At 41.3% G+C, this 23,779-nt stretch overlaps 1 protein-coding gene across 2 annotated transcripts in view; it reads right to left on the bottom strand.

The window, feature by feature from the left end:
- Nucleotides 1-20,703, bottom strand: part of LOC114571017 (ephrin-A5b-like) — a 103,591-nt gene extending 82,888 nt beyond the window's left edge. Inside the window, exons 1-2 of one of the 2 annotated variants that reach the window (XM_028601770.1) lie at nucleotides 20,370-20,703; nucleotides 19,712-20,282 (exon numbers count right to left, since the gene is read on the bottom strand). In XM_028601770.1, the coding sequence (XP_028457571.1) occupies nucleotides 19,712-19,839 (128 nt within the window). In that variant the 5' untranslated portion in view covers nucleotides 19,840-20,282; nucleotides 20,370-20,703. Of the gene's footprint in view, nucleotides 1-19,711 lie in introns of both variants that reach the window. The other variant, XM_028601769.1, reaches the window with a different exon arrangement.
- Between the last annotated feature and the right edge of the window lie 3,076 nt (nucleotides 20,704-23,779).

Genomic DNA, 23,779 nt, shown 5'->3' on the forward strand with positions numbered 1-23,779 from the left:
TCTCCCTGTCATGTAGATATTCTAACAGCTGTCGTAAAACCACACCCTATACAGTATCACAGAGATAAAGTTGCAGTTGTAATAAAACAAAGCCATTAACGAAAAATAAAATAAAAAAAAATAATTTGTGAACTTTTGGTGACCACGCTTTTTGCTACTTGCGAAAAGTCCACTAAAAAGTGACTAGTCCGCTCCACCAGAGACAGAAATATGAGCATGGAGCAATAAAGACTTGTGATGGAAACCTGAGCAACCGGCCCACTCAGGAAGCAAATAAAACTTCTTCATGAGCCGGGGTTTTATGACCTTAATATAGGAACCGTGGCGGTCCAGTGGCCTCTAAGTGCTCCGCTGGACAGCTCTGGGTTTCAGACAGTAGCACGCTGAACTCTGGGTAATTAAAAGAACACGCTCAGTGCCCGTGAAATTACAATAAATTCCCCATTAGCTGGGTCGGATTGTACATTTTGCACATTAGGACAGAATATAAAACTAATGGATACACAACAAACACTGTATGTAGGAGTCAGTATGTCTGTGTAGTAATAATAATAATAATAATAAAAATAGGAAACCAAATGTAATTGGAGGTGTGCTGATTACTGGGCAAAAAAACCTCCTGTTTTTCCAATTCACTTAATTCCAAAAGCATATTTCATTAAAAGAAAATGCACAAATAATCTGCTAATGAGGTTAAAAATGGTTCCAGCTCAAATTAGGGTTTTATTTGGGTGTTTAGAGTCAGCTTTTCTGACTTAATTCTGTTATTCCACAATACTGGCTTTATCGTTTTCTAGAAAATCGCAAAATTAATTTCTCCTCCAAAAAACGAGTGCCATCATTTCACCACCACTGGCTTGGTTTGAAGTAGTTTTTTTAGTTTTTTGCAGTGCTCTTGTGTTTATAAGTCATAACAATTTAATATAACTATGAAGGGATCAATTCAGTGCCAGAGTAAAGTGAGGATTGTCTTGCTTTAGTACTAATTCATTACTTTTGTTTCTTTTGAAATGCTTGTTTTTAATTTTCTTTTCACTCTTTTGACTTATCTTCCAATTCTTGAACAAAATCACTCATATATCTTTTACCATTTTTTTTGCAGTGATTAAATATTTTGTATAACCCTAGCCCCTAACCTTTTTCTAATCTTAAACCCTAAGCCCTAACCCTAAACCCTAAACATTTTCTACCCCTAATCATTTTAGATTACAAATTATTATGTTCAGACATTCTGTTTTTTTTATTGCTTTTTTTTAACTTTATTCATCACATTGAATCAAAGTGAAACTCTGGGCGAGATTGGCTGATGGCTGAAACCCATCTCCTGTGTTTTTTGGGGGGGGATTTGTTCCCTCAGAGTTGGTCAGTCTCTTTGAAGCGGGACGGGGGACGGGTCGCCTTTTTGTGAGTCTGACAATACGAGCTCGTCGGGCCATTAGTTTCTCTTTTGTAGGTGCTCGTCTAGGTGCGATATCCACCCTGTCGTCGGTGATAGCGCAGTGCCCGACGTGGAAGAATCCACTACAGGGACAAAGAAAGGAAAAAAACAAAGAAAGAAAGCCTTATTGAGGGCCCCCCAAAAAAAAAAGCACCCTTCGAGGTGATTTACAACATTCCTTTCCAGTTTAAAGGAATCTCCAGTAAAATGTGATTATCTCAATTATACATCCCAATCAGATTTCAAACCACAAATAATATCTGGCCCCTGAAACATGTCTGAAATGTCAGATCTCTGTTGTCCTGTTACTGAGAACAATATTTCATTTGTCCTGACTAGGGGCTGCACAATATATTGTTTTTTTTTTTTCTTACCACCATCGCGATATCAACATCGCGAAAGACATTTCGAGGATTTTTTTGGGTCGGTTGAAAGACCGACACAAAAAAAAAAAAAAGTCAGTCTCTCTTACTCTTACTACTTAGGGGGGATATCTTTTGTAACCAAAACCTGTAGAGAGAACCTGTTTTTTTGTCTCGTAAATCAAAACTAGGCTAAAAAACCAAAGACAATTTCATAGTCCCGTTAAGTTATTTTTTTTAACACTAGGGCTGCACAATATCTTTTTTTTTTTTTAATCATCGTCGTCGAGATTGATTGCATCAACTGCCGCAATAAACACCTCGCAAAAGGCTGCGAAATATTGCGAGCGATTTATTTTTTATTTTATTTATTTGAAATGACGTATTGGTCGAAAACTGCACATTAAAATGCAACTGCCATTCCTTTTTCATGTCTTTTATTGTTAATTCAATGTTCAGTTTGTTCAATAAAATGTTGGACAGGATTTGCTTTCTTTCTTTTTAAACGTGTTGTATTTTAAGCAGAATACTGCAAGCGGCAGAAATCCAGAACTGAGTACACTTATTCATCACAAGTTTATATCTTTTTATCGCCAAATCGCATATTTTTCCTCACAGCGTCAAGCCCTTGCCATAACCTGTACGTGCTTTCTGGAATAAAAGTGAAGAAAATAAAAAATTAAAAACCCCACAAAACATAAAGGAACAGAAGCCGGACGAGAGCTCCTAGAAGTCTCTTGCCCCGGTTCATGGGAACGTAGTACTCTACCTCTGAGGAGCCGCGTCTGATTGGGGCGGGGAAAGAGGAACGCTGCGATTGGCCGAGGGAGCGCTGACATATTCTGTGTCTCGTCAGCGCTGGGACCTGTTCTCCGCCAGATGCCCTCCTCTCGTCCCCTGCAATGTTTGCAGCCCCACGCACGCGATCCCTCGCTCCGCTCGACTGCACCCTCTCATCGCATTACTTCTGCTATTCTAACTCCTCCATCAATTATGCACTAGAATAACTCCGCCCCCCACCCCCGACATAAAAGAGGATCATCAGCGCTATAGCGCTGGCAGCGTCTGCCCGTGCGGCGATACGCTGGAGCCAAGGTGCCAGCTCCTATAGGACGCCACGCACAAACTAACGCATCACAGCGGGGACCGCCATCAATGTGTTAGTGGGTCAATCAGAGCTCAGTAGGCAAAGCCGTAAAAAAACATTATTTAAGGATGATCAACTTTTTTTTATAGATTATTTGGTTACACTTTAGTTGAAGGTGTCTACGTAAGAGTGACATGACACTGTCATAAAATCAGAAACGCTTATGAGATAATGCTCCTTTAATAAATGTCATTCGTTTTTTGTCATCAGAATCAGCTTTATTGGCCAGGTTTGCGTAAAAAAAGTTCACTTAACATCTAAACCTGGAGAGTAAGAAATATAAAAATAAATACTGTTAAGTATGCAGTATAACAATACAATAGAATTTACAAAAAAATATGCAATAACAATTGAAGAGAGGGAAGGAATCGTGCAATATGAGTATAGTCTGGGATTTAAGATTTAAATAGAAATATAGTCAGTCATGACAAGTTAATGGTTAGGGTTGGGGTTAGGGTTAGGGTTCATGCGTTCATGACAGTGTTATGTCACTCTTATGTAGATACCTTCAAGTAAAGTGTTACCGATTATTTTTTGGGGTCATTTTCCGCCTTTAATCACTGGGACAGCTTAGATATGAAAGGTGGGGGGGCATTGCCGCGGGTCGGATTCGAACCCTGGGCCTCTGCGTCGAGGAATTAACCCTCGACCATGTGCTCTACCAACTTTGCTTCCCCGGGCGCCCCAAGATCAATAATCTCGGCACCCGATTTGAGTTATGAAACTCGTTCCAGGGTAATTGGTTTTTCGATAGATTTGTTGACGACAAACGCGTCTTAAAAAAAAAAGTCAAGTGTTGCGTTGCCGTCGCACTCGCATCTCAAACATCTTTCAAGAATCAAAGCGACCTCCGAGCTAAGACCAAAAAGAGACACAGCAACTTCTGAACTGAGCCAAATTAAAAACCCAACGGAGCTTCAACAACCTGCACAACGTTCATCCTGGATTTCAGAGGTTTAACATCAAGTCTTTTTGACTAGTTTGAAGATTAGGGCTGCAACTAAATAGATAGATAGATAGATAGATAGATAGATAGATAGATACTTCATTCATCCCGATTATTTGCATTGTCCATTAATCGGTCAGTTATTTTCTCGTTAAATCGATCGGTTGTTTGGTCTATGAAATGTCAAGGAAATGGCGACAATCAGGCCAAGGTGACGTACTCAAATGTCTCGTTTTGTCCACAACTCAAAGATATTCACTTCACCGTCACAGAGGAGAGAAGAAACTGGAAAAATATTCCCGTTTAGGATGCTGGAATCACAGAATCTTTACTTGTTTTATGACTCAAACTGATAAATGGATCATCAAAAGTAGCTGGCAATGAATTCATCAGTTGACAACTAATGGATTCGTCTTTGCAGCTCCATTTCAGATGAGATGACGTTTTGTCGTGGCCGGTTTCGGGACTCAGGTCATTTTGTCTTCCTCACCGCTTGATTGGTTTTATTTCAAACTAGCATATATCGGCAGAAAGTCCCCAATATTTTAGCTTGTTTGTGGAAGTACATATTATTTTTTTTTTTTGGCAGTGCTGCTTCTCGCTTTGCCCCCAAGTTCAGCCTTCATCCTTCTGCTCATACAATGTCAAAAGATGGAGAAAAAAAGGCCACAAAGTTCAGACAATCATTTCCATCTCGCAAAAAAAACACAAAAATCATATTTCTTGAAAAAACTGACATTTTCTTCACACAAGGGAAGCTCTCTGTCTGCACAGAAGGAATTCTCACTTCCAGCCTAATTCCAATAGAAACCAATAACAAGAACTTCCAAGGAAGACGATTTTCTGGAAATTGTCTGTATCATGAAGGTCTCTTGGAGGCAAATTTTGTGATTTGTGGGTTGAATTGAAACTAGAAAAGAAGAAAAATAAAAGCATGACACTGCACTAGAATTGAGAAAAAAAGAACAAAATATTTGAACTCCACATGGATATTTTCCAGTTTTTAGGAAAGTCCGACTTTAATAACTCGTTAACAGGCATAAATGAGTTCCTATGGAGACATTCACGTGTGTCTGTATAAGAAGGGGATTTTGTTTTCTTTGCAGTAGTCGAGCGATGGATCAAAAAAGATCAGGGAATGCTCAAGTGACATCCCAGGATTCGTAACCTACTTTTTTTTTTTTTATTATTCCATGAAACAAAATGGAGCCGAATTTTGGAAAATGGCTGCCTTGTGCTCCCCGCACCAACGCAGCAGCAGCAGCAGCATCACAATGAAAAGAGGAAGGCGGAGAGGAGGAGAAGCCAGCCACCTCCTCGTGGAAAGTGTAGCTCCACATGTTGGCAGTCTGAGATTTCAATTAATGACCCTGCAACTCAAGTTGTGCGATGATAAAATACCACAACAACAAAAAACGATGTAATCACAGTCATTCATCATCAAGGCAACGCCAGGCCAGGAAAAGATTAGTTTAAAAAAAAATTTAAATAATAGGACATAATGTCGACCCCTGTATTAAAGTGGCGGGGGCCCTGACCTGGATTTCTCCAGGTTGCGTGTGAAGGTCTGTCCAGGCTCTATCTATATCGTGTGATCACACAACAGCTTTTTGAATATTTCATGGATTCCCAGAGCACCAAGTGTGCTGAAATCCAACAGGAGGAAACACTTTGAGTCCCAACGGAGCGGAGAGCCACACGAAAAGGTCCCGCAAAGTCACGGCGAGTTCATGCAACAACAACTGTTCTTCACACGCAGACACAATCACGACAATTCCCAATTCCCCCCCACCCCACTCCCTCCTTTCCTTAGTCTGCACAGAGGGTGGCTGAAAAAAACGGAGAAAACGAGCAAAAAAACGTTGTCCCCTGTTGCGGTTCAGCTCCAAACCATCATCAGATCTGTGGTGGAATGTCACTGAGTACGTGTACTCAAGTACTGTACTTGACTGACAGCTTTAGTTACTTTACAGATTAAGATTTTTGCAGACAAAACGCATCTGGTTCATAAAATATGTTTTTATTATGAATAAAACTACCCGATAATATATCACGGCCTACAAGTCCAGCTGAAATGATTAGACTGTTAAACACACAACTGTTTGTTTTGGAGGGTTTTTCTGCGTTGAAGTGCTTTTACTTTTTATACTTTGAAGTGCATTTTCCTGATTGTACTTTCATACTTTTACTTAAGGGACATTTTCAATGCAGGACTTTTACTTGTAACCGGGGACTCGACCGATATTGGTTTTTTTTTCAAGGCCGATACCGATTATTAATGGATAACCAATATTTGGAGCCGATATGCATTTACAGTGAAAATTCAAATCTTTTAAGTCATGGAATGTTACAAAATCCAACACACAACTTAGTTTAAATGCTTTAAGCAATTATTTTATACGTTAGAAACTTTCAACATAATACCCAGTAACGGAGAGTCAGACAGTGTTGTTGGCGGGACATGAAGTCCGACTCAGTGGAGAGTGGAACCGAAGCAGAGGGACAGACACAGAGCTGGAGACGAGCCAAAGTAGCCCACTTTTGAATTCATTAACTTTATCGGTTATAAGGCATATAAAACGCTGATAAAGACAATCTGAAAACTGCCACCAAAAAAAAAAAACAGCCCCGGTCTATACCTATTTGGAACAGAGTATTTTTACAGTGTGGTATTATTTCTTTTAAGTAAAGGATCTGAATGCTTCTTCCACCGCTACATCCCATAAAACCCTCTTACTAGGGCTGGGCAACATATCGAGGCTAGATATTGTTTTAAATTTTGGATATCGTAATATCCTGATATTACACAAGTGTTGTCTTTTCCTGTTTTTAAAGGCTGCATTACAGTAGAGTGATGTCATTTTCTGATCTTACCAGACTGTTGTAACTGTTCTATTATTTGCCTTTGCCCACATAGTTTTTATATCAACATAAATGATGATTATCATGAATCTCATTGTGCATATTTTGTGAAAGCACCAATTGTCAACACTACAATATTGCCACAATATCGATATCGAGGTATTTGGTCAAAAATATCGGGCTATTTAGATTTTCTCCATATCGCCCAGCTGTACATCTTTAAACCAAATGATTCCACGAGACGTCTGAACCAGAGAAACGTTAAGCGATTACACCGCAGCGCTGTCTCCCACAAAAGCATATTTCTTTGCCTCATCAGAGATGTTTGGGTCTGCCTGCGTGGCTGAAAGAACAAACCTAGCCTACATCGTATGTGGCCCGCGCCACGAATCGCACGCGATTCGCACAAAAACATCGACGGGGGAGAGCAAAGCACTCACACGTCGGCTTTTGTCGTAAATTCTTCCAAGATACACAAAGAGCTAAGCAAGAGCCAGCAGCCATTTAAGATCAGGAAATATGGCCCTGATGAGGAGGAACACATACTCTTTAGTTTCAGGCGTCCCTCCAGAGGCCGCGGTGACCCAAATACACTTCCAGAAACATTTACTCCGAGGTTTGGCCCCCCCGCTGTCAAAAATCATCACACTTGGAGCCAATTGACATTTCAGCTGCAATCATATATGATTTCCATCTACAGACGTGCCAATGTTCTCATTGCCTCCCATTTGTCTTAGAGCAGAAGAGGCAGCAAAGCCTTCCCCGTACTGACATCCCAGCTGTCGAGTCGAGTCCCGCTGACTTTTAACAGTTTGGAGTCCAAAGTGAAGCTGAATAATCCAACAAAGAGAGGTATATCACCTACATACAATAATCCAAACATGCAAAAGAAAAACAACGCCGACTTCTTTCACTCCGTGCTGTTGAATCTAGAGCTGCAAAGATCATTTGATATAGTCGCCAAGTATTTAAATTAATCGGCCACTTTTGTCATTCATTTTCATTTCATGTTTATTTGAATAGGGACAGATGCTTAGACATATAAACATTTGTGCAACACATCTCCAATGTACAGCATCACAGCATTCATAGCTATTGCTAGTTCCCAATGCCCTAATGGTAATTCATTTCTTATGGAAAAAAAAAAAGAAAAAAAGTCCAAAATCTTTGATTCCGGCTTCTTAAATGTGAATATTTTCTAGTTTCTTCGCTCATCTGTGACAGTAGACTGAATCTATTTGAGCTGTGGACAAAACAAGACATTTCAGGGCATTTCATCTTGGGCTTTGGGAAACACTGATCGAGATTTTTCATCATTTCCTGACATTTTCTAGACCACAACAACTGATCCATTAATCCAGAACATAATCAACAGAATTATTCGACAGTGAAAACAGCCGTTAGTTGCAGCTGCCTAGTTAAATCCACTCATCCTTTATATTGACTCTACTTTTAGAATGGAGTAGAAAATGCACCTTTTAACATCTACACTGCGAATAAATCTCCCTACTATCAAGTCATGTTGTCTAATATGACTCCTTAAAGTCTGGAGGAAAGACAAAAAGACTTTTCCTAGTAAGAAAAAACAGGATGAGGCCAATAGTTGCACTAGAATGAAGGCTAAATGTAGAAAAATGCTTAAAAACAAGTCAAAATAAAAATAAAAGCCTTTGAGAGTCAATAACATACAGAGAATGAGTGTTGACATTATTCCAGCCTGCCTCCCATACAAAGCAACTTGTTTAAAGACATTTCTGGAAGAAAAGACATAAAGTAAGGCCAACTGTCGCACTAGAATCAAGACAAAGTGTAGAAAATGACTGAAACGACGACTTCTACAGCCGACGATACAAAGAGATTTATTGGTCACATTTTTATTTTTCCAGTGCAGCTGTAGCGTTCTCTGTCAAACTTTCACTGTTCTTTGGACTCTAGTTTCCAAACCAAAAAAAACCTCCTCTTTCACTTTTTTTTTTTTGGGGGTTGTAGCAATGGCCGAGCAGCAGCAGCCGCCCTACACTCTTTGTGATACTGTGTGCTGCCCTACAAACAGCAGCAGCCATGCCCTGTCTGTTAGCAGCTTAGTGGCTCTTTAGGAGCTTTTTTTCGAGGCCGTTTTGCGAAGCTTTACTGCAGTCATTAGGAGCTAAGGCTGATTAATGTGAATGGTCAGGCAGGGCCTGGCTTTCTGGGGGGAGAACACAGAGGGGTGAAGGGTCCCACAGGAAGTGTTTTGTGTCTCCACACAAAGGGAGGGCTGACCTCTTAAGCCCCTTAGAGCCTCTTTGCTAATACCCTCACCGGTGCCTACAAAGACACGGGGGATGCCATTTCACCACTCACATTTAAACAGCATACACACACACACACACACAAAAAAGATTCAAACGGTAGAAAAGTGAACCTCTGTGCAGTGGAGTGAGACTGTGAGATTAGGCCTGGAGAGTCCCCCCTATAATCCATTCATTGAGTGTCGTGCACATCAAACCCAGGATGGCAAGCTCACACAGTATCTGATCAGGACACTATCAGTCTCATCAAGTCATAAAAGTTGTGTTTTCTTCAACGAGTTCAAAGAATCTGCTAATATAGGTTAACGATTATCTTAACCTGTTTCCACCTGTCTAATATGTTTTTCACATTCAAGTCGCAATTTCCCTTCTTTCAAGGTGATTAAATTCTGGAATCATTCTTCTATCATACAGGTTTATTATTGTATTGAAAAACAGGTTGGAAAAAAATCATACCGCTGACAGATTTTCTTCAGGTTTTCTCAATCAAGAAACATTCTAGTGTTTGAATTTTTTTTTACCTTTTGAGTGGAATTTAGTCAGTTTGCAAGTTTGTTTTTCTCTTGATTCCAGTTCAGCAATTTGACTTGTTCGGTCTTCTTTAAAGACGGACTGACAATCAATTCTAGAACATTCTGGTAACAAGTGGACTTTTATTGGACGGAAGTTATCTGGCTTCACCGGCAGATTTGTTTTTACACATTTTAAGTAAAGATTTCTAAAATGAAATGTGATTTTTTTTTTTTTTTTTTGGGGATTTTTTTTATTTTCTTTAAAGCTGTGATCTCCTGTATTCTTTCTTCTACAGTATCAAGATACCGACAAACGAAAAAGTTCTAAAAACATTCTTGAAGTAGTTGATTTGAAATGGAAACAGGTTTAAGCTATCATGCTACACTGACAGACTTTTTGGCTTCTGCTAAATGGAATTTTCTTGATTTCTTTTTTTTCTAGAAGTGTGATTTATTATTTTGTTTTTTCTTGATTCCAGTTCAACGATTTACCCCGGTCAGTACTTCAGTCTTCTTCCAAAATAAAAAGACTCAGTTCTAGAAAGTTCTCGAAACAAGAGGATTTGTACCGGGAAGCTTGAAGAAATGGTCCTACTGCGTGGGTCGATTCCTTCACCTTGACGTCAGATTTTCTAAATTCAAGTCGAATTTGTCTCGATTCCTTTCCATTCATGATTACGGCCGCTAAATTCTAGAAAAATTTGTGAAACAAGTTGACTTCTGCTGGAATCGGAAAATAACGTCATCATGCTGCACTTTGATGATTTGTTGCTCTTGTGTTAGGAAACCAATACTTTTTGGGCTCAAAACCTTTTTCAACATGGAAATTGCTTGTGATGAAGAAGAGGAAAAAAAAAAAAAATCAGCAAACGCAAAGAAAATGCACCAACCTGCAACACAATGACTGTAACCGCCAGTGCCTTTGCAGAAACGCAGAGAAACTCTTGCCGTGAACCAATAAAGCGTCAACGCTTATTAGTAACCTTTCGTCACTGCTTCCTGTCAATCAAGCCCCATCGGCCTCAGGGCCTCGCCTTATTAGTGAGAGCGTAAAGGGAAGGCGGGGGCGGCCTCTCTCTGCAGGCAGGGTCGTAGAGAGCATGGGGGAATGTCGGGTGTCTCCACAGGACAACTGCCCCCCCACACCAATCTGCGGAGAGCTGAGTCTATGGAGCTCAGTCTTATTAAGTACATTCCGTAAGGCACGACTGATTAAAGTACTCCGAGTGGTAGCAAACTGGCACAATAGGAGAAAAGTACCACATTGTAAAAAAAATACTCAAGTCTATTGTATTGTTGGGTTGTTTCATTTAAAATAAAACTTATTTTTAGGGCTGCCACCTCTTAGTCGATTAGTCGACTAATCGGTCGTTTTGGTCTTAGTCGACTAAGATTTCTTTAGTTGATAAGTCATTTTTTATGCTTATTCATGCTTAATTACTTATTTCCAAGAAACTTATGAGCACATTTATGGTAAACACAAGATTTAAAGTGGTGCTTTTGCAGGATTAATTGTGGAGAAACTCAGTTTTACAGATGGTTAATTAACTACATTTCCACCTCTCAAAGCGCACAGCTCTGTCAATTAAATCAACTAATCGATTGGTCGACAAAATCGTATAAGAATTTCTTTAGTCGAGGACAGCCCTACATGTTTTATAAACTACATGTGTTTTATTTGCAAAAATCTAAGTTTGTAACCAGTAACTAAAGCTGTCGGATACATGAAGTGGAGAAAAAAAGTACATTTCCATCTGAAAAGTAGTGGATAGGAAGTAGAAAGTGGCATGAAAAGAAAAGACTCAAATTTGTACTTAAGGTACAGTACTTGAGTAAATCTACTTAGTTCCATTGCACCACTAGCGATGTGACGCTCTTTTCATTTCAAGCACCGAGAGACTGAAGTGCTGCGAGCAGGCTTAATGCTGCTGCACTTTGTAATAAAATGGAAGGTAAACCTCAGATAAGGAGCCTCTCATCCTCACTTTATTGATAGTTCTCTGAACCCTACTCTGCAGGAAATCACATTCAGACAGGCTCTCTTTGATGCCTTTAGAGATTGACACTTCCTCAGGGTGGGAACATTGGTTCTGACCCCACCCTGGGACTCGGCGGCCTGGACACTGTTTCCCCCTGTCGTAGCCTCTGGCCTCTAAGGAGGAAGTTTCTCTCACCCCCAGCAACTGTATTGTCCTGTCCTGTTATAATCCCCCTTGCCCCACCTCCGATAACATATGCACACTCTCCGCAACCATCCTCGCCCGTCTCTCTGCGCTGCTAAAAGCCATCCATGGGCCGCTGAGTTCGAGCGGAACAATGGCGCTTGGGAGAGAGGCTGCGGTCCTGAGGTCCAGTCAATATTTGGACGCGGTTTGCCTTTTTGTGCCGTTTTTTTAATCCAAGCGGAACCGAGCGGCAGGGAGCCGGGGAAAAGGCTGAGAGGGGAAAGCGAGGGTAAACACTGGGAACAATGCAATCCGGGCAACTCACAATGCCACTGGGAAACTATCACAACATCAGCTGGCCCACCGAGTGAAAAGTGGAGTATTGTTTCTTTAAGTGGAGATTAAAAAGAGCAGAGTAAGAAAAGCGAATAGCGGAGGTTGTTCTGCCATGACAAGAAATGTGTGCAAGCGTCAAGTCAAGGACCTTAAGTACCATTTCGGAGCTATTAGCTCAACCAAAAGCAATTAATGATGTCTGAAAACTGAGAGGAAAGAGACAGTTTGGATCATCAGAGAGGTCTTCTAAGTCAGTGATTCCCAACCAGGCTTACGGGGCAAGATTGTCGGGTAGCTCCTAATTTTAAAATTTTTGAATTATGGTTTGATTAAAAAAATATATACATTAAGTCAACTGTAAGAACACTGCATGTTGCAGTTACGTAAGAGAAAGCTAGTTAGCAAGCGAGCACAGCATTTAAAACGGGTAGCAAAAAGTAATGACTAAAGGGTAGAAATGAATAGCCAGAAGTAATGGCTAAACAGTTCAAATGATAAGTTCTAAGTAGCCTACTGGATAAATGGTTGAAATAAAGCTAAAAGTTAAAGGATGGATGGTCAATGTTCAACTTTGTTTTGAGTAGTAGTAGCCCAGTATGCTAGTTTTAGTCAATTGCTGACCAAACCAACCTTAATACTGACAGTTTAATTGTATAAGGACCACTTTGATATAATGAATAGTGTTATACATTTGGACAATTAGTCCTCCAAACCGTCCGAAGATTTGGGTTGTTTGTTCCTACCCTCTTATACGGGACACCACCATCGTATTTAAACCAGAGAATGTCGGTCGTGGTTTTGAATGTAAAGGTTGCAGTTTTAAACGTGCCAAACATTGTCAAACAGGTCACAGTTTGCCTATGTTTAGGCACAAAAATTACTTGGTTATGTTTAAGAACCAAATCTACTTAGTTGGGTTCAAGAAAAAAATAGAAGATATTACTTCACTTCCGGTTACGTTAGGCGTTAGGGTCGCCATTTACTCTGATTCTCCAACAGGACTTGAACCCTGAAGCGAAAGCCTTACGTTTAGTTTGATCCATCCACCAACCCAAACTGCCTCCTTACATGGAAATTTGACGCTCTTATAGTACATCACCTTACTTCCTGCTTTGCTCCTGACAAAATTACTAGCCTGCGCCATTACTCTAAATATAGGTCGTAATTGCTGCTTGAACAAGCGACCTATGAGAGTGTTTTTTGGGGGAGGACATTCTCCATTTGGAACATAACTTTGGAACTGATGAAGGGGTACGTGAGTTCATCTGACATAGTTGTGGGGGTACCTCAGGCCAAAAAAGGGTTGGAAACCACTGCTGTAAGTCAATAACCACACTTATAACCGAAATGCAAACAGGCCGCTGAAACGATTCTTTGATTGTCTTAAGGAGAAATATGTTGCATCTGCTTGGGAAGGCTTTGGATGGGCATTATCAGGGATTAAAGGAAACCCCTGGGGTGACAGTGCTCTCCCTGAATGCTGGAATCCCCCTCTCCCCAGCTGTCAGGTACTTAGTCCCACCCAATGAGGTTCTTTGATGACGAGGGGTATCAGTTTCCATGGCGTCGGAGACACAAACAGCTTGGGAGATTAGGGTCGGAACTCGGCCCTGATTCTCCGTTGATCCCGCCTATCAGCAACAAATAAACACCTTGGGCCACGGCAATGCCTGCATGCGGACCATATGGACCCGCGTGGGTTTTAATGAAGCAGCTAAATAGCTGGTGAGCAGGGAATTCGCTAATAGCTCCTTGTCAGAGCAGCAGTAAATACCCCACTCATGCACTTTATTCCATCATTTGGTTGCCGACACAGACGGCAAAGCTGACAAGGAACATCTGTGACTCATTTTTCTTACATGAGCGTTTCAACCATGAACGCTACAGCTTTTATTTTACGGGTTTTGATTTCTTGTCTTCACTGGGAGGCTTCTGTATCGTTGCCACTTTCTAATAAAGCTGTAACTAATGACTTTATTAATGGTTGATACCGGTGTCAATAGCACTTTATTGATCACACAAAAAGGACAAATGTTTGGATTGCTATATTCAAATCTGATAAAACACAAAGTCTTAAATTGTAACTAATGGCTTTATTAATGTTAATATATATATATATATATATATATATATATATATATATATATATATTTTTTTTTTTTTTTTTTTTTTTTACTGCATATAGTGGTGTCTGTGTCTGTACTAAAATCCATTCATTAACAGCTTTTGACATTTACAGCTTTCTATGCCTTATGGCATACTTTATAAAGGGTTTATAAGTTGTAACGTATGGTTAATAATGGTTAAATCAGTTATTAATGCTTCATAGATCAGACATTAGCAAAGAGCTAATTCCACCACAACCTCTGATCTATTTATAAATGACTTAATAACTATTAGGGTGTAACGGTACGCAGACGTCACGGTTCAGTTCATACCATGGTTTAGGAGTCACAGTTTGGTTTATACCATGGGTTAGGAGTCACGGTTTGGTTTATACCATGGTTTAGGAATCACGGTTCGGTTCATAACGTGGTTTAGGAGTAACAATTTGGTTCATGCTGCGGTTTAGGAGTCACGGTTCGGTACATACCATGGTTTAGGAGTCATGTTTCGGTTTATAATATGGTTTAGGAGTCACGGTTTGGTTTATACCATGGTTTAGGAGTCACAGTTCGGTTCATAATATGGTATAGGAGTCACGGTTTGGTTTATACCATAGTTTAGGAGTCACGGTTCGGTTCATAATATGGTTTAGGAGTCACGGTTTGGTTTATACCATGGTTTAGGAGTCACAGTTCGGTTCATAATATGGTATAGGAGTCACGGTTTGGTTTATACCATAGTTTAGGAGTCACGGTTCGGTTCATAATATGGTTTAGGAGTCACGGTTTGGTTTATACCATGGTTTAGGAGTCACGGTTTGGTTCATAACATGGTTTAGGAGTCACAGTTCAGTTCATACTGCGGTTTAGGAGTCACGGTTCGGTTCGTACATGGTTAAGGAGTCATGGTTTAGTTCAACGGGAAAAAAGGATCCCTTTCTTTTGATTTATTCTGAACAGACAGTGCAAGTCTGCAGATGTTAGTGTCAATAAGTCATTTATAAATTGGTTTTGTTCTACATGTTCTGAAATAAATGATTCAATGACATGAATAAATCCATTTGTTAAAATTCTTTTAGAAAGTACGCCTTATTAGAAAGGGGAACCAAGTATGATTTATAAACTAGATTCTGCTAACACTACTTTGCAGTACGCCCACCAAGCATTACTCCTCATTATTCTTCTATAAATGTATCTAAAGTCTACAACTAAAAGGAGTCACGTCAGTGTTTAGCCATTTACTCTTACCAGGTTTTTGTTAAATTTGTGAGTTTTCTAAATCCAAATTAGAAGCATTCCCAGACTTTCCAAACCTGCATAGCAACTATTTGCACACTCTGAGTTAGACCGAACAATGCCAAATCTTTCACCGCAGCATCTACACTACATTAATTACATTTTGACATATAAATACCAAAATGGCACAATTATCTAAAGCCCTTTTGGTTCAACGTTGGAGAGATCTGCCATCGGAAAAACAACTAAGGATCATTCATCAGTGGTGTCTCAGCAGTTTCTCTCTAACAAGGCCCCCAGATACTGGAGTTTCATTTAATTGCATTAGGTAGCTTATACAAGCACAGCTACTTGCTGTCATTGTGGAAGCTTTTCAAACTCCAGCAGAAGCTGAGCCATCCTCAGGGTTGTACTGTACTCCTCCGCTCAGAGTCCTGCTCGTCTGATCCTAATCAGCAACAAGCATCAGGGCAGGAAGATGAAAGCACAGCAAACATGGACGCACGTTTATCTGACTTACAACAACAACAAAAAGGTTCCTTTCAGCCCCCTTTGAAACAATAGAAAAACACGAAAATGTCATCGCATTTCTATTTTTCACGACTCACTTCCCATTTCAATTCCAGAGCTCCTGCAGGGGATTTCATGAATGGCTGAATATGGACTGCTGCTCCGGATGCCATTTCTCCCCACTTTGGTCAAATATGCAGCATAGAAGGCAGAAGAGGCGGGGGGGGGGTGAGAAAGCTCATCTGGAAGTTGGGACTGTACCACAGCAGGTTTCCCTGAGCTCCAATACTGAGTATGGTTACATTAAACAGCAGGGACCCCGGGGCCCTGCGAGCTTGTATGGAATACTGTTAGGTTCTGCTGCAGGTCAAGGGGGGGCCCCCAGGCTTTAAGCACGGCCCTCTCTTACATTATACAGCCGGGGTCAGGTTTAGATTAAAGTCATGAATGAGAAAAGGAGACAGTCATTTAGAGTTACTCATTTATTTAGCCTTCATTCTGCAGGAACAAAGCCCAGGCGGGGTGCCGTGCCGGGACCGTCACCCGGGCCCCATGGCAGGCGGTACTGCCCCGGTTTTGACCCTGACAACGGTCCCCTCTGTGCTGCTTAACCTGCTACTCGCCTGGTTACTACCAAGTGTGTGACCTCAGCATGTGTGGATCTCTCACAAGGCCGAGCACCACGCTGTGCCTTGGCCGCAGTTGAAATACCCCTGTGTACCCCCTTATTGTCTGCCCCAGCGTGGGCTGGGGGGGGGGGACCCTTGGATGGGTGAGCATGGCAACCAAGAAACCAGACTTGGGAACTGGGAACTGTTTGAAAGAGACTGTCCTCCCCCGGAAAAAAAGAAAACGCCCACATAAGTCGTTTTGTACAAGCAGCAATTACGACTCATATTTACATTTGTAGTGGCGGCGCTAACTTAGTGGCCGTAGTAATTATGATGGGAGCAAAGCAGGATGTAAGGCGAAGAAGTGTAAGAGCGCCAAATTTTCTGCGTTGGGATGGAAGGTTGGGGTGGTGGATGGGTCAAACAAACACAGGACTTTCACCCAGGGGACCGGGGTCCGAGTCCTGTTTGAAAATAAAAGTAAACGGCGAGATCTTTCAACTTTACGTGGAAAGAAGCGTCTAATTTGAAACCAAACCACAATCTTTCAAACCTAACTAAGTCCTTTTTGGGCCAAAATAGAACCAAACTGTGACCGTTTCATAACGTTAAACTATCTCTGGTTTAGATCTAAGCATAGGCGTCATTTCCAATTATCCATTCTGGGCTTTTTCCAAAGTTATTGCTGCTTTTTTTCCACATTTCTGTTGCTTTTTTCAAATTTTTTTTTTTGTTTGTTTGGGCAAAAAATTAAAGTTTCGATGTTTGTGTTGCTTCTTTTGGAGTTTTTCTCGCCTTTTTTTGGCACTTTTTCTGATATTTGTAGCCTTTTGACGTTGAAATCTTTTTTTTTTTTTTTTTTTTCTTTTTTTTGAGATTTTTTTTCAACAATTTCTTCAATGTTTGTGTCTCTTTTCTCAATACATGCAGACATGTCCCGGGACCTCTCTGGATAGTTTGAGATCCCACAATTTTGAACCCAAAGTTACGCCCTTAGATATAAGTATTTCCTGCCACCTCTAGGGGCGTTAGGTTATGAAACGCTCCTGTGGGTCGTATTAGAGGGTAGGGAACAAACCATTGATATCGTAGTATGATTTTGAAGATTTTTCGGTTTGAAAGCCAAGAGAAAAAAAGAAGTAGAAAAAAAAAACCAGAACAACGTGCAGCCTGTGAGTGGGTCAGAAAGCCGTTATCAGACTCAGATATCTGTCTGTTAGATGAGCAGGAACTCCCTCAGCCTTTTGATGTCACCAGCACAACATTTGCATTCGAATAATTAACACCCTGTCAGCCCAACAGACCAGTTTCTCGCTCCTGAGCAAATGTTGATATCATTTCTTGTTCTTTTCTTTTATTTTTGACTCATGCCGAAACTGTAGCCAGCTAATACCAGAGCAGAGAATTCCTGTCCAACTGAAACAAAGTGACACACACACTCATTATATCACTGAGTGCTCCAGTGCCAAGGCCACGGCACTGAGTCACCCAGGGAGGAGTCCTGACACATTCAGGAGGGAGTCTAGGAAGAGAAATGTCACTTTAGTATTAGAACTAGAAGGATCAGGGCTTATATGAACAGACTAGACTTGTAGTAATTTAAACCAGGAAAGCAACCTAAAGTGTTTCACTTTTTAGTAACCAAACACAACAAAGACACTCAATGAGCACTTTCTGTGCAAAGCACTGTGTCACTGTGACAGCAGAATAAGCCACAGAAACTCTTAATGCCACAAAAATAAATAAATAAATAAATATATATATACACATACAGTACAGGCCAAAAGTTTGGACACACCTCTATAAATGAGTTTCCTTTTTATTTTCATGACTATTTACATTGTAGATTCTCACTGAAGGCATCAAAACTATGAATGAACACATATGGAATTATGTACTCAACAAAAAAGTGTGAAATAACTGAAAACATGTCTTATATTTTAGATTCTTCAAAGTAGCCACCCTTTTAGCTTTTGTATTAATAAGGGAAAAACTTCCACTAATTAACCCTGACAAAGCACACCTGTGAAGGTAAAACCATTTCAGGTGACTACCTCATGAAGCTCATTGAGAGAACACCAAGGGTTTGCAGAGTTATCAAAAAAAGCAAAGGGTGGCTACTTTGAAGAATCTAAAATATAAGACATGTTTTCAGTTATTTCACACTTTTTTGTTAAGTACATAATTGCTTATGTGTTCATTCATAGTTTTGATGCCTTCGGTGAGAATCTACAATGCAAATAGTCATGGAAATAAAGAAACGCATTGAATGAGAAGGTGTGTCCAAACTTTTGGCCTGTACTGTATATATATATCTCCAAAGACAAAAACATATATATAAAGTCTCACAGGATGAGTCTCCATTTGGCACAAAAGCAATTCTGTCACTTTTAATCGATGGCAGCAAACTAGAAGCGACTCGACGTTATTTCAGCGCCGCGGCGCCGAGCTCAGCCGAATGCATCTGTGCCGGCGCTTGTAACCAACCCTGCTCGTATATTTCATTTCCCGAGCTGAACGTGCAGCAAAAACACTGAACAATAAATGCGTAATAGCGCGTAATGGTGCGTAATAGCGGACAGCCCTGTGTGAGAGTGTGCCTTGTCCCTCTGTCAGGTCATGATGTATATGCCGCTACGGTGTTGCACAAACATTGGTTCAGATATGGAGGATTATGAACTGCAAGCGTGACAACAATCCGTCAGGGAAGACAAAAACAAATAAAGGTTGTAGTCAAGCGGGAACATAACAAATACTGAACCTTGTGTGTGTGTGTGTGTGTGTGTGTGTGTGTGTGTGTGTGTGTGTGTGTGTGTGTGTGTGTGTGTGTGTGTGTGTGTCTGCCGAAGAAGAGTAACTCAATGCAAATGTTAAATCATAATACGGCTTTGTTGCAAATTGACGTACTAACAGAAACGTCTTTAAATATGTGAATAGGCTATATGAAGTGGCGTTTTTGATTAGCCTCTAAAGTGGGTAACTTGTGGTGTCTTTAAATGAGGCTCAGAGTGCAGGCTTAACACTGCACATCCAGTCACTCAACAATCAAACTGCTACAAGCCGGTTAGAGCGCAGCAACAACCGGGCAAACGCCGAGGGTGAAGTCCGCCGCCTCCAGCCGGGCGGAGGGCGCCCGTGTGCCGGGCGCGTTCCTGCGGGCGAGCGGTGCTCAGTCGGCGGGGTTACTTACTTGGGGTTGGTGCGGTTCCAGTACACGGCGTAGCGGTCCGTCACCACCTTGGAAGCCGGGTCCTGGCCGTACACACACATCGCAAAGATGAGCGTGAGGAAGAGGAGGATCATTTCCACCTGCGGCATATTGGCTCTGGAACTCCGGGGAAGCCAAGGTTGATTCCAGCCTCTCTCTCTCTCTCTTTTTCTCTCCTCTGGCTCGGCTTTGTAAAGGCTTCTGTTGGAAGTGGTTGGTGAAATGTCCACTTGACGCGTTTTATTCCCGCACAGATGTAGAAGCTCCCTCCTCGGTGTTTAGGAACTAAGAAATAAAAGCCTAAATATCTCTCTCTCTCGTTTCCTTGCTCAGTCCTCGGTGTGTCAGTCAGGTCAACAACTTTGCACCACACGCTCACTCCTCCACTCGCTTAGAATGAAACAAAAAATAACAGTTCTAGGATACTTCAAGTCCACACTATTTCTGCCTGAACAATCTTCCTCCGGCTCAACTCCGGCGCGGCGCAGCGGACACTTTCTCCAACTCGCCTTGGATTTCCCAGAGAGGAGCTATACGCAGCGGAGAAAATAATCTAATAAAAAAAAACAACAGAGAATTAATTTCCCACAATACAAAGATAAAGAGAGCAGAAACGCAGTCCTTGTGCCGTAGCGCTCACCAGCTTTCAGAGTCTCTCCTGTTCGCTGGGAATAAACCAAGAAGCCCCCTCCAAATAAAAAAAAAAAAAAAAAAGCAGAATAAGAAGACTTAAAGCAGCAGCAGCTTTAGCTCCGGCTGAACCCTCGGCAAGCACGAGCGCTTCTGCCGTGCCGAGCAACAACGCACGCAGTAAATGAAAAACACAGATCTCCGCACACGATCTCCGGGTTAAATGTTCCGTGGCGCGCGGCTCCGCAGCATCACCCGAGAGCGCACGAGAAAGCGGTGTGTTATCACTGTGGAGGAAGCGAACCAAAAGTGTGCAGCGCTCCGGCTCCTGCGGCCATGCTCTCTCCCGGACAAACCCCCTAGCTTCCACCAACTCCCTCCCCCCCCCCCTTACACCCTCCCTCACCCTACCTCTCTCACTCAATCTCTCTCTCTCTCTCCCCCTTCCTCCCTCCTTCTGTGTCAGCCAGGGCCACACTGCAAGAAATGTTCGCCTTTTTTTGTTGTTGCAGTTGTGGCGTTCTGATCTTTAGAGACTGTTTGTTGGGTGAAATGAAAGAATCACGCATATGCATGGATCAGCCTTGCTTTGTTCTCAGGTTTTTTTGCGATGCTTCACGTTTTCACAGGTTGCAGAAAACCCCGTCAAAGCACATATTTAAATAAAATTAAAATTAAAAAATAAAAATAAAAAAGAGGAACTCAAATGTTACCATTCTGTGCAGTAATGGGTGCATTTGCGCAGAGAGGCTGTCATGATGAATTCCATCCATGTGGTTTCTCGTGCAGCCGCCCGCTGCAGCACTGTAGCTGCTTGTTGCTGCAGATATTTCTTGCAGTGTACAGTTTCACGGTTGCGCGCAGTCTGATTGGCTTGGTGGGGGGGGTTTGAATGACGGGTTTCGTTTATAAAAACAACATCCCTCCTTCTGGGGACGGAGGGAGGGAGATCGTTGCTTCCCAGGCCGGTGGATAAAACTTTATTTCTACTTGTAATGACACGATCACACAATCTTACGGAAGAGGATGAGGGCCAATGTGAAAAAATGTCACAACGCTGAGTTTAAATTCAGAATTCTGAGAGTAAAAGAAAATTAAATTTTCTGAGGGGGAAAAGTAAGGCTTATTGTGAGTGAATGAAGTCCGAATTCTGAGAAAACAAACAAACTTGGAACTCATAATTTTTTTTATATTGTCTCTTATCCTTTTCCGTACCATCTGTCCAGTTGACATCTTTTAAAGTTGATTTTATTGGGGCGACGCCTGCGGGCTAGTTCAGGCAGGCAACTCGAGCTGCAGCACTGTATACCCATATGACACACTTCACACTCCGTACATAGAGTATATATATATATATATCATTTACCAAACACACCCCATCAATTTGGTGGTCTATATAAGCTGCTCGTCAATGGTGCTTTCAGCCCCACCACCCCAGCATCCACCTGTAGGCTCCGGCCAGTGGGGGGGAATCATTAAACACACTTTTCTGCTGTTATAATAAACATTTCAAACGTGAGTTCTCGGACTAAACCAAAGTTTAAGTTGTTTTTAATGCAAATGAACTCCTTTTTATGAATTTTACTCTAATGATTTGTGTCGTCAGTAAATGCATTGCTCTCCCAGTGTTTTTGCCTGCCATAAAGAAATAGTTTCCAACTGGTTTCCAGACAGGTCTTGTTTAACTGGCAAACATTGCCTTGAAACCAGTAAAGTATGTCAGCTGGCAGGGTTTTCTCTTGTTTGGGGGAAAACTACATTTCCATTCTGCACTAAATGACACACAGTTAAATGTCAGCACAAAACAGCTTTCATTTCTTCTAGTTTGCGTCACTACGTTTTTGAAGCATTTTTATTGGCCTCCCATTAGTCTCACAGACATTTCAATCTTTGACTCCATCAGGTTTCAGGGCTGTAGGTCTCCAGCGAGCTGTGCACTGCTTTGGGTTCATGACTCAATGCGCCATGTAGTGGTGGTGATGGGAAAACCTTCATGAATTGTATGAGGAAGTCTTTTTTTTTGTTGTTGCAGGAATACAATACGCTGCTCATTAAAGAAGAAAACATTTGTATGGAAGAGGATTAGGTCAGATTAATGTCAGAATTCTGAGAACAAAAGTCAGAAATTCTGACTTTAATCTCAGGATTCTGACTTCTTATACTCAGAATTCTGTGATTAAAGTCAGAATCCTGACTTTAAACTCAAATACATTTTTAACATGTGGCCCTAATCCTCATCCGTACATTTGAACTATTTCTCAGTTTGCAGGTGAATAGGGGATTTTTTTGTTTTGTTATTTAACTAACAGATATCGCCATGAAACTTCCCCAGTTGATTTCTTACATGACGACAAATCTTTTTTGTTTAAGATTTTATGTTTAAATATGCAAATTAGACAATTTTCTTTTTAAATGTGCGTGCACATTTCCAGAGCAGGAGTCTGAACATTGGATAAAGCCAGTTTCAAAATTCTTTTTTTTATTTTGTTGACATATTCGAGTCAAATGTTTTTACAGAGGGGATTTTGGAGATCCCTTTCTATCACTCCATAAATCAGAAAATACTGTCAGCAGCCATAAAAATAAAAAATCGCCACATTTTAGGCATAAATTGTTGCATAAATGCCTAAGAATGATATATTAACAAAGTAAAAAGAAAACTTGAGAATATAGATAGGAATGAAACTGCTAGGTTTGGTGTATGTAAGTGCTAGTGAAGTGGAGGTTTCTGGCCTAGAGTCTGATTTTGAGTGGGCCTTGAAAGATATGGCTTGTAAAATTCCATACATTTTGCAAGACACTACAGGTGAATAGGGTAACACATTTAATTAACAGATATCAGCATGAAACTTCCCCCAGTTTAATACTGCAGCCTGTCCTCATTAACCGTGTACGTTTGAAAAGCTACGAAAAGTTAAGCACTGTAATTCATATGATTTACAAGGTTTTTTGTTGTTGCTGTGTGCACCACATTGACAGCAGCCGTATAAGACCGGGGCTGGCCGCGTAGGGAGGTGGTTGGGGTAGATGGGTGGGCGTTAACATGCATGACTTTCAAGCCAGGGAGTGACGTTCCCTTCCCTGGGGGAAAAGAAAGACTTTCACCCAGGAAATGCATGTTCCTTGGGAGTGGTTTTATTCAAACCACAAACTTTTCCTAATTTTAACTAGTCCTTTTGGTGCCAAAACTCAACTTTCACCGCAGCATAACGCTCACTCTTTCTTGCCTAAACTTAACCGTAATCTCCGCCGAAATGATCGGCAGCTTGCGGTGCTCTGCACCCGCTTCGCAGTTACCTATTCCCGGGTTACTGAACCACCAACTAGCGCTGACCTGACGGAGCATCATGCGGAGCACCGTAGCCGCACCAAGCTCTGTAGTGCGGAGCTCTCTGTCTGCTTAAACAGCTAGCAACTGCC

This window comes from Perca flavescens, chromosome 16 (assembly GCF_004354835.1).
Source record: "Perca flavescens isolate YP-PL-M2 chromosome 16, PFLA_1.0, whole genome shotgun sequence".
NCBI lineage: Eukaryota > Metazoa > Chordata > Actinopteri > Perciformes > Percidae > Perca > Perca flavescens.